The 12,605-nt window shown below is 37.7% G+C and overlaps 1 protein-coding gene across 1 annotated transcript in view; it reads left to right on the top strand.

Moving 5' to 3' along the window:
- Positions 1 to 12,605, top strand: part of ANKH (ANKH inorganic pyrophosphate transport regulator) — an 82,639-nt gene that overhangs the window by 50,511 nt on the left and 19,523 nt on the right. Inside the window, exons 3-7 of the mRNA XM_075212923.1 lie at positions 77 to 195; positions 1,307 to 1,390; positions 8,639 to 8,809; positions 10,334 to 10,468; positions 12,026 to 12,118. Of these exons, the coding sequence (XP_075069024.1) occupies positions 77 to 195; positions 1,307 to 1,390; positions 8,639 to 8,809; positions 10,334 to 10,468; positions 12,026 to 12,118 (602 nt within the window). The remainder of the gene's footprint in view (positions 1 to 76; positions 196 to 1,306; positions 1,391 to 8,638; positions 8,810 to 10,333; positions 10,469 to 12,025; positions 12,119 to 12,605) is intronic.

Raw genomic sequence — 12,605 nt, forward strand, 5'->3', positions numbered from 1 at the left:
TTACTATAATTATATCATGTTATACTGCTTATAATTTACAATTGAAATGGTCTGTTCTATTTATATCCATTCACAGCATACAGTGAGCTGGGATATTATATTATTAATAAGCTTCACCATGTGGACGATTCAGTAGGAAATAAAACACGGAAGGCCTTCCTTTACCTGGCAGCTTTCCCCTTTATGGATGCTATGGTAAGTATCGTGGAATCTAATTGTCACATCACAGCTTGACTTTTGACATTTCATAGTGGATATAGGGGGAGTGCGTTCCTTCACAAGACTCCATCTACCGTCAGCATTTGTCATTTACCAATATCACTTCCTGGTTGCATGGCATGTACTAAGACAAATCCGGAGGCTGTTTCAATAATACAAAAATAACACATCACTTTACCTGGGAGAGTTAGATAAATGCAATACAGTATAATTTTGTGGGATTTCAGCAATTATGTAAAAGTACCCATGAGGATGATTTTAGAGAAGTTAATTTTTTGTGATTTTTGACCATATTTCCTTAGCTGATGGGTGTAACTCACCAAAAATAAGGTTATAATACAATAATTGTAAAAAATAAATGTATTTCATTGCTTATTAGTGCTTAAACCAATTTATAGAAGTGTTGATTTTTTTGTGATTTATTTGTCTTTTTATATCTTGTAAAATACATGTATAGTTTTGATGAGCATTTTAATTATCAAAGCTAATTATTAACATTTGATGAGCATAAAATCTTTGCACTGCAAATGAAGAAGCATACCTGAACAATAAGGTAATGATGTACTTGTTAATTTTGCTGACTCCACATGAAACATGAACTCCGTCCACCTGACATTCCAGAATCCATATTCCCTCCTTCTCTAAAAAATAGCCCTCCACTCCCCTCAAACCCTGTTTCGGTCCCCAAGTACCATTGATTGTTTGTTCCACTAGCGCTCTGCAGGCCCAGGTGTTGCACTGCGGGTTCACTGCTTCTTGCAGTTCTTTCCTGCAGAAGTAGTTAACAGACGGGAAAACTTCTCCTGAAGTGATAAAGAGGTGTCTTGCGTTGTGACTGAAGTGAGTAGGATATTGATGGTAGTACTCAGATTCCCAGTTCCTCCAAAATACCATCAATACAACAGGATTGCAATGTTGCTCTTGAGTGCCACCTACAAGCGGTGCCCATATAAATTACAAGTACTAATAACGAGAATAGGGAAAATATGTTTAGTCGTATTGGCCAAATTCAGCAGATTTGTTGTTAAGTATTGTGTAAACTTATCATCCACTGATTACCTATCCCCTTTATTTGACTTTTACATAGGCCTGGACACATGCTGGCATTTTACTTAAGCACAAACACAGCTTTCTAGTTGGATGTGCCTCCATCTCTGATGTCATAGCACAGGTAGGCATGTTATATTGTACTGATGTGACAATAATGTTAGAGGATTTTATATATATATATATATATATATATATATATATATATATATATATATAAAATCTATCACTGGGAAATGCCATACTACTTCCGCTGGTCAAGGGGTAACAACAAATAACAAATAAACATGATTGCTGTGAATATAGAGTCTGCTGTTATTATGACTATCAAATGCAATGAAAAAAGAGAAAAAGTTAAACTTTGGAGGGGAGGGAGGAGGAAGGAGGTGCGCTTATTATATTGATGCACTGGCTATTACAATGGTATGTTAAACTCTTGAAAGAAGACCATTTTACCATTTGATGTGGCACTGACGTTAATTGTTGGATAATATTGCTTTGATTTTGTCAATCTTTTATATTTGATCCAAATTGGATAATAATCTTGAGAAAGATAGAAGGGTTAAAATAGCAATCCCATTAAAAATGTTGTTTTTTTACCGTAAATCACTGTGGCAGGATAGAAGAAGCATGGTAATTACATGTTCCTTGGTTTGTTTCTTCAGGCTGGAATTAATGATAGCATAGAGGCTTTGGAACACCCTTAGAGGTGTTAATGAAGAGGCTTAATGAAGCATAGAGGCTTTGGAACACCCTTCTGAGCTCTGTCTGCACTGTAAAATTTCCCTCATTTCACATAACACACTTGTCAGAGTCTGTGTGTGTTATTGCCTACCATAATTGTGTGCCCTCCAGTGAGATTTTGAAAAGGAGGTAATGCTTTGTATGGGGACGGCTATGAAAAATGGATATCAGATGCATGGTTGAAAGGTAGTTTTATGTACTTTCTATTTAAAGAAAATAATATAGTTGAGTTGATATAGATTAGGAATTGCAAGTGTATTTCCAAATATTTCATGGATTCAACTAAGTATACTGAGAGTTGGGGGAGAATCTTTAATGGTAAGGTCTCAGTTTAACAATATTACATTTTTAATACAAAATTAATGAATATCTGCAAAGCAAATCAAGTAATGTTCTTATTGATGGTTGAGAAAGTATTTTATAAGATTGACATCTCCTGAAAACAAACAGGTGTTGTGTCCAATACCTAGCATAGAGATTCCATGCATTAATGGATTCCCTAATGACCTGTGGAATAATTAACTGTAACAGATTGATTTGAATATAATTACATAACTAATAATTACATAAATTTCTTTAGGTATATACCAGATATAAAAAGGAAGAAACCCCCATTGATGCTGAAGAATATATTAAGTCTTTTTTTATCATCATGTGTTCTCTATATTCTTTGTGTCTGATCTTGTAAATATATTTAATTGGTCCATTAAACAACTAATACGGATTGATAACAGTCTCGCTACACATAAAAAGTATGGGTAGTGAAGCCACTTATGCCCGGCTTCTTAGTGCATGTAAGAAAGTGTAATGGACAGGCAAATAGGTCACTGAGAACATAAAGAAAATGACTATATTAGTATGCTACATAGCCTATATGCAGATATGATGCTATAAACTGAATACATTAAATAAACAGAAAACCCCCACCAATATTTAACAGAATCAGTCATGGCTGCATACTTATCGTATTTCAACCCAGCAACAGAACAGAAAACCACTCATTTGCTAAACTAATGAATAAACCTGTGAATTTTTAATTTAGTAATGCTTTCCTAATTATCCTGACATTAGGACTCAAACAACCGTAAAAGGTGCCCCTATATACTTAGGGGATGTGGCTCAAATCTTCCAAGTACATATGGAATGGCAAGCTAGCTCAGCCATTAGAGTCCAGTCTTTATCTCCTCTTAATATACCTGCCGCCAGCTATTAACTGAATATGTAACCTGTTTAAAGTCTGCAAATGGACATGTTGTAACTCTTATGTAAATAACACAAGATCTATACTTATAATCATCCTGTGGCTATGTGTACAGAGGAGCACATGTTGGCAATCACTTCACATTGCAAAATATAGTCTGTTTATAGCCTATGTAGGGGCTTGTTGAAACTATATAAATATCACAAGATGTGTGCATATCTTTCACCCTATTTGTGAGTATAGGGAGGAGCATAGATTTCCACTTTCTACTGTCTGCATTATATAATCCATTTACAGCCTTTTACAGTGACTTGCAACGTTATTTATGTATATAACAAAGATTTGTGGCAATATTTGCAGATATATGTAAACAGCATGAGCTCTGTGCACATAATTTGCATGTACATATGTATACACAGGTATGAATGTGGTTGCAAGTTACCCACTGCAACATATATTGAGCCTTTGCAAAATCCAGCAGCTGCTTTTTGAACTGTATGCATCCTTTCCAAGTAATCAATTCTCAAATGCTATAAAAAATACATGCCTACTGCAATTAATTCTAAAGTTTATATAACTCATACTTGCCGACATTTGTGATCACTCCTCCGGTAGGGAAGTTCTCACTGCCGAGTCCTTGGGGTGTGACCATGTGAACTGCGTCATTAAGCCATACCCCCTCTGCTAAATGACACAATTTTTGGTCTGTTACAGCGGGTGGCGGTGCCAGGATGATGCGATTCACTGTAGATTGGGTCACTAAGCCACGCCCACATTCACTTCAAGTAAATGGGCAGGATGAGGGAGGTTGCACTGCTCTCCCGGGAGTCCAAGAGATGTCCGAGATGCCCCCTGATTTCTGGGAGCTGTCCCGGACTGCCGAGAAAGCCTGCGTTTCTCCCAGAGGGAGAAGTAGATGTGGGCATGATGTGGTGATTTACAGCAGCCTGCACATCACTTTGTGATTATGATAATATGTGTCATTGCCCAGAGATGATTTCTGCAGTGACAACATCTGTGGGCAAGGCATAAGGCGTAAGGTTTGCACTCTTGCCGAATAATTGCCTGCTCTCCAAGGAGTCTGAGATGCTTCACCCTAATCCCTAATCTCCCACACATAACGGGAGAATAGGCAGCCATAAATACTGTATACTTCCTGGGTTTGTAAAGACATCTTTCTGCCATTTCTGCTCAGTATCCAAGCCGATCCAATCAATACTGCATACTTCCCAAATGTCCTGATTTAGGGGACTGTGATCTGGATCATATGGCCCACTAGGCATTCTTTAACTCTGAATTCTGGCTGGACCAATATGCAAAATGTGGAACTTGAACTCATGTATCAGACTCCCATTGTTCTATAGATTGTAAGCTTGAGAGCAAGGCCATTTTACCTTTCTCTCTGTGTTGATCCCAATTGTAAAGTGCTACGGAATTTGCTGGCACTATCTAAATCAATGTTCTCCCCAGGACCTATTTCCCGGGCGCTCCACCCGGCTGTTTTTACTTGCCACCAGGCTCATGAAGTCAGAAGGAGTCATAATACAATAGGACAAACCATTGTTTATCCTACTATAGTATTCACTGTGTGAGCACTGCAGCCAGCAGAGTGTGTTTGACCACAGACCACCAGTCTGACCAGTTCAGACAGACAGAGGTTCAACTGCCAGGCATGAAAAAATGTGTTCATTATTAAACAAAAACAAAAAAGAAGTGTGTTCAGCCAGCAAGTGGGAATTAACCTTCAGAGTCTTTATAAATAACAAGTGCTGGTAATAACATCCATCAATTTTTTTCATTATTATTATTATTGTTCTTATTGCAAAATATTACACTGTCGCCACCCAGCTACATCTTAATGCCACCTTGCTGTCAAAAGTTTCTGTGGAGAACACTGTAAATATATGATGATGATGACTGTCCCGAAAGTCTGGACCTTTGTCTTGACTGCCAGGACTGTAAGGAGGCATGTCCACTAATCCAACTTAAACACTTATCTATTTTCATTTGTTGTTGTCTATAAATGGACAAGTCCCAAACTCCCTTCCCAAAATCATGGCCCTTGCAGCATATTTCTTTGAAGGCCCTTTTTAAAAATATTTTTTATTTACTGATCATGTTTCTATGGTACTTGATGGAAGCCGTATATTATTAAACTTTCAAAGGACCCAAATGCCCATTCATTTGGCTTCCTTAAATATATTTAAAATGGTTATTTCAGTTTTTTGCAGTGATTATGTACATGCTTAGGTTTTTATGAGTATGTTTATAAAACAAGGAATAGACTGACTGTTTATTTTCCCTTTGCCTAATGTAAGCATTAAGAAGAGAATGTATACAAATTTTCTTGTTATAAGACTTTACTTGGATTGTATGATAGTACTAGCAAGGCTGGGTACACACTGCAGAATTTTCCGAACAATGTGTTATCTACAACGATTGTACTTACGACTGAAGGTCCAATCAGTTGGGCGATTCATGCACACACACTATACACGTTTAAATGATTTTTGCAAGACCAACTGTCCGGCCAGCGATTTATACAGTACATACTTTAACACGGTTATATACACATAGAGGTTTTACTGTGTATAATATAATATGTAAAATAAATACACATAGCTATAAGAATATAATGTCCTTGTATTTTAAAAATAATTACATTTTTTTTAAATTGAAATATTTTTATAAAATTTTTGAAACAAAACAGAAAAGCTAAAAAAAAACAAAACAAAGCATAGTTCCAATGTACGTCTCAAACCACACTTGATAAATAGGCATGTAAAATAGAACATATTAAGCAATGCAAAGGAGGCTACTATCAACAGATCATTAATGTGATGCATTAAATAACTTAAACATGTCTACCTCACTTGTCCTTATATCTATAGGGGAAGTTGGCAAACCACAGGAAAGTTAGCGGAGTAAGTGCCCCTGATCAGCGACAGCTAGGAATCCATAATCAATTATGTGGGAGGGGAAGGAAGGAAAGGGGTAGAGAGGCTCTTCATCCAGGATCGAAATCAGCAGCTAAGGACTGAACTACATATTTTGACTTAGCCCATCTGGCTCATACCTTGAAGTATTTGGGCATAGCATTTTGGTACTGATGCGTAATCTCTCATGCCCCACAGTATCGTTAACCAGGACCACCCAGCTATCAAAATCAGGTCCCTCCTGAGCTATGCACGTTCTAACAATAATGACCTTAGCCAAGGCAAGGAGATTAAGAAGGTATCTGGTCACGCAGCTACCCAAGATCAGATCAAATCCAAAACCAAACACACATATCCTGGGAAACAGCAGTGGAACCCAAATACCAGTATCTTGTATGCCCGACACCACCAGTGACCAAAAATTCCCAACTACAGGAACAGCTCCACAGCAGGTGCCAGAAGGTAGCGGGGCCACCTTCACATTTCGGGCATTTAGCATCTGATCTGGGACCCATCTGGAGCAGCCTATGTGGAGAATAATATATGCAGTATATATAGCTGAATTTGTCTGCAGCAGGTACAGGAGGTAGCCTCTCTAGCGCTGTCCCACATAAAGCTCCAGTCCTTATCAGTTGCAGGACCCAGACACGTCTCCCAGCCTAGGCGTAATCCCTTTAAATTATCAGTAGTGGAAGAAGAGAAAGAACGTTAGCATTAAGTATGGATATGATATTAGTGGAACCCACCTGCCAGAAAAGCGAGTGGAGACGGTCTGGTCTAAAAATAAGGGGAGTGCTACCAAACTGAGCCAATAAGCATGGCAAAGCTGGAGGTAGTTATAAAAGAGGCAGTTTGGTATGGGGAAGTCCATCTGCAGCTGAGCAAAAGATTTAAGGGTACCGTTAACATATACCAGTCCAAGGGAATGATATTCCAATCCATGATATTCCAATCCAACAGGGCCTGTCTAAGGAATGGCGGGGCTGTTCTCGTAATCCGGGTACCCAATAGAGCCTGTATGGGTGGTCTAGTAATTCCATTCTATCTTGCAGAGCTATCCATTTAGTACATTTCTATTTGTTTTATCTTCCTAATAATCCCTTTATCTCTGAGAGACAGTCAAATTGTAGACAATTGCTGACAATTCTCTCACAATACAACAGCTTGGGGCATGTCTGACATTAAGCTATGCCACTTTAATCAGTGGACAAATGAGACAGATCACCAACACCCACCAATGTGTGGGGCCCACCCATGTCTAAAAATGTAATCCGCATATAAACATAGCAACACCTTCCTGCTAGTAGCAACTGAGAAACTAGCAATGGCAACATTTTTTTTTGCCATTCTGCAGAAGAATATCTGCTGCATGATCTGATTAGCACCCCATGGGTGCAGGGCAAATGAGCACCAGAGATAGTGGCTTTCTAGCGTGAATAGTTTAACACAAATTTTTTGAATTGTTTTTTTTTTAGAAACTTTATTGGGGTAACAAAGCTCAAACAAATAATCACAAAACATATCAAACAGTACAAGAATAACTAATGCATCTGGGCATAGCACGAAACATGTTTGAAATAAATAAACAATAAGTAGCCAACAATAAGTAAAATATCCACAAGTTAAACATATAGGAGTTATAAGTGGTAGTTTCCCAACGTTTGTAAGTTTAGTAAAATATATTATATGCGTTCCAGGCACGGGCAGGTTTTGTTAACACTTATAATCCTATGTGGTCTGCCTGGAAAATATAGCTGTCACGAGTATCATTGATTTCTGTGAAAACATTCTGCTCATTCACACCTTACTGCTGTCAAAATGTTAGATGCTCTGAGAATACTTCTAGCTTTGTGACTGCGTTTCACTGCTTCAGGTCTTATCCAAGGCATTCTACTTTGTTGGTATTTCTAATTATGACAAAAGTGACAAGATATGTCATTCAGCATATACTTCTCATATCCAAATGCATATGCTAGTTTGTGTAAGAAATAAGAAGGGTACCAATTCAGCTGAAACTTTCAGCAGTAGAGTAACGAAGCAGAAAATTATTTTATCAACATACTGGCTGCACTGATAAGTACTTTTCGATTTGTTCAAACTGGTTGGGAACACCAGCTTACTATTCTTCTATCACTCTATAGGTATTTTCAATTCAATTGTGTTATGGCCATATGTTGCCCATTCTTGGTACTTAAACCCTATTTACCTAGTATGCACTAGTATGTTTTTATGTTGCTCCTATTCAAAAATATTTGAACTTTTTTAGGAAATACTTCATTTTATCTTGTAATATGAAAAGAGCAAAACAGTAGTCCTTATTTACAGCAAATACATTAAATGGCATCAAATTGTATTTATTTTCAGCTGCATACAATGAAAAGATTTCTTAAATTATTGATGTTGGTCTTCTTTGCAGGTACACACTCTGTGCATGCTGTTTCATTTATATTCATTAATAATAAATGCTACTTTTTATTTTCGTTCTTTGTAGGTTGTGTTTGTTGCCATTCTTCTCCACAGTCACTTGGAATGCAGGGAGCCGCTTCTTATTCCAATCTTGTCCTTGTATATAGGAGCACTTGTGCGCTGTACCACATTGTGTTTGGGATACTACAAGAACATACATGATAAGATTCCTGAAAGCAGTGGACCAGAGCTAGGGGTATGTATGAGACAATAAACAGAGTACAGGTATTCCAAGATAGATCATAAATGGAACAACTCTGTGACAACTCATAAAGACATTTGTGCCCAACCCCCTTCCCGACGCAGCAGTGTCATATCTATGAATAAAAGAGCCACATAGCCCCTCACCTTCCTACATAACAACATAACATTGCTCTCTGAGAGCAGACACGCCCACAAATCTATAGCACATAGCATGCGAGTAAGCGCGAAGTTCCTACACTAATTTGTTCCCGGAGAAAAGCAATACTTGTGTGTCAGGAATGTAGCATTTTCCCCAGGCTAACATCCAAGGGCACACAAAGTGCCCATATAAAGCTAGCTTAATGTCTCCAAGCACAATAGCAGCTGTAAGGGCTTCTATGGCATTTGTTATGCAGCAGTAGCTTTTAAAAGCCTGTGCTTACAAGATAATCAGGGAGCCACTGGGATTGGTGTGTTCTGTCAATATCATGTTATCTGTATCTGTTATGTCTGTGTGCATCCAGGCTTCATTCAGGGCCATGGTGCATGCACTGTGCATTCATCTGCAGATTACAGAATCATTTTTATAGTTTACGCAGAATAGTAATTGGAATTGGTAATTTTATTGGCAGGAGACAGACTAAACTGGATGTTATCTCTTTTGATATCACAGATAGATATTATTAGCTACTCTGGGTTTTTTTTTATGAAATATTTTAACTTAGTATATACTAGCTCATAACTTTATATAATGGAGAAAGGTCAACTTTAAAATGTGAATTAAAAGACATAGTAATACTAAATTCTCAACAGAAAAGATGCAATATTGGTTCATTTTAGAAAATATTATTTTTTCCCATTTCTGTTTCTCTCTGTTAGACTTATGACTGATTACAGGGGTTCACTATAGTTGGGATGTCTTAGTGGGTACTGAAAAAAACGAAATCACTAAGCTGATAAAGACTCCCAGCTAACGTTGCATAAAAAGGGATATTTTTAGTTTTAGATGTTTGTTCATATATGTCAGAAATATTTTAATACTTTTTTAATTTACTTTTTTAATTTTAATAACAGTCTTTTAATACTTCCCCGAAATTCATTAACTGGTACTTACCATTTACAACACTATAAGTTACCACTGGAGTGAAAGATCTGTTATTCAGTTTATAATGCTTAACTTAATTAATTACATTTCCAGATATCAGCTGAATTTAAGCTGATCTCATGTTACTTCAGCAACTGCTTGTATAAGATCCTGCCGTCCTGTTTCATGCACGTACTTTGTATCTGATTCACGTATAGATGATCTTACACTATTTAACGCACATCTGTTTTATGACACAATAAATCTGGTCCAGCAGATGCACTGAGCATGTAAACTCTTCTATTCTGCACTTTTTATCATCTATTTATGAGCTGTTTTTTGTTGTAGGACTTTAACACTGTAAAATGAAATGTAATGAGGCCAACAATCATTCACTGTTGTGCTTCTCAGCGGTCTGTTCTTTGTTCTAACAGAATGTGTTTCTCTCTGCAGGGAGATGCCACCATAAAAAAGATGCTGAGTTTTTGGTGGCCGTTAGCGCTTATATTAGCCACTCAGCGGATCAGCAGACCCATTGTGAACCTCTTTGTTTCCCGTGACCTAGGTGGCAGTGCTGCAGCCACAGAGGTAAGTCAGGCTATAGGACTTTTAAGAAATACAGGGTTTTTTTTAATGTGCTCTAGTATACAGATAGTTGTAGTTAAAGAGTAACAAATTATTTTTTTTTCAGCATCGATGAATATATGGATTTTTCAGAATAATATATGTATGCAATCCTATCCAAAATGGAAACTGTTTCTCATGCAGGACTGCAGAAAAAATAAAAATGAGAAGATGTTTAATCCTTAATAAACTACAAAATATGTAGAATAATAAGGACATTTTGCTGAATTCTGTGTGAAATTTATGTAGTTTCCAAGCATCCAGTACTGGCAAAACCATTAGACAAACCTAGACTGTTGCCCAGGGTCCAAATGGTTAAGGGGCCACTTAAAACACTAAATAAGTGACATAAAGCAACTTAACCAGTGTTTTAATGCCCCTGCAGTGCCCCCACACAGAACGCCTACCACTGACATTGAGAAGAAGTAACAGCCATCTGTTGGTTCTTCATGTCTGTGATGAAGTAGGACTGTGTGCATGGCTATGTGGTAACAGCCAAGCCCCACTCACATTCTGAGAAGCAGAAGTTGCTGCCCCCATCTCCCCCCTGCAAAGGTAAGAAGCAGCAGGGGTTTCGGTGCAACACCAATGATGGGAGTGTTAACAATTGTAAGGGGGAAGGGAATACTCCTAGAGTTAATGACGATCCTACAGAATAACAAATCCTCTGGCAACTACTCTCATGGGTAAATATATGTTGTCCTGTGCTATAAAATTTCTGGTTACGTGTAGGGTTGAAATGGTCAGTCACAATCTCCATGTGAGGAAGATGAATTCCTACATATACATCCCAACGAGAAATAATGTGATTGCTGATGCAAAGGAGGGAGCAGGGCTACTACACAGTGGGTGCAGCTGATGCTGCCCCTAATCAATTTCTCCCCTTACTCTGCACCCATACAATTAACTTCTCTTTGTTTCCCTCACATGTAATTCATTCTTCCCCTACAAGTAATTTTGTCATCATCCATTACCTCCTGTATGTAATTCCTTTCCCTTCTCTGAGGTAGGTGGGTTATAGAGTAACCAAGTATTTTGTTACTCCATATCTAAATTGAAGAGCAGCCAGGGAGCCATGTGAGTCTGTTTTTACTATTCAGCTAGTAACAGGCAGCACAGCACTCCATCTCCCTACTTTAGACAGTCATAAACATGTTTAGTCTCTCCATAACACACTTACCCCCAGAGCATTGTCTATATCCTTCTAATACCATAGGGGAGTCAGCACCTGTCTTGCACCAGATTCTGGTGCAGGTTCTGGCTCCCACCTAATTCTGGTGTTGCTAGAGTTAGGGTTACAGGAACCTTATAGTAAGAGACACTTGTCCTACTCATTGCCATTATCTGTGTCTGCTATATGCACGCACATGTGTCATGACTTCAGTAATATTTCAGTTTCATATGGTGATTGATTCATGGTATAGCAGAAGAGAGCAGGGCATGTATTGGCTGTAGATGTCATGGAAGATTGTGTCTGCAGCTTGCTACAGTATTTATGTATATCCATCTCTTTATTCACAGGCAGTGGCGATTCTTACGGCTACATATCCTGTTGGACACATGCCATATGGTTGGCTAACAGAGATCCGTGCTGTCTATCCTGCCTTTGATAAGGTGAAATAAGATAAACTATAGACTTCTGTTTCAAATTCCTATTTTTATTGCCAATCTAACTCATGTTAACTTAATACTGTTCAGTACCCCTCGCTTTCAGAGATCTTTATGACAACTACTAATTAAAATGGAGAGCTTGTGTAACTAGCATATTTCAGTGTATAATTCCCTTTTATTACTTTTAAAGTATGAATGTTTTACAGTATACATATATTTTGAAATAATGGTAAAAAAAAATGTTATGCAGATTTTTAATTTTTATGTTTTTAATTTAGTCGCATTGCATTTGTTTACTTTCATTTAAGCTTTGTTTCTACTTCCTATATACAAAGTTTAGAATAGTAGGCATGTCTTCGGGTTTCTTGATTCCAGTGGTCCAGTGCTTACTGTACTTTTAATTTTTCCAAGCCTGACAGGAAAAAATTAATCTTAAAAAAGAGAAACATAACACCTCACACATATCCAGTTACCAGTTCAAGTCAGCACT

This window comes from Mixophyes fleayi, chromosome 5, assembly GCF_038048845.1.
Source record: "Mixophyes fleayi isolate aMixFle1 chromosome 5, aMixFle1.hap1, whole genome shotgun sequence".
NCBI lineage: Eukaryota > Metazoa > Chordata > Amphibia > Anura > Limnodynastidae > Mixophyes > Mixophyes fleayi.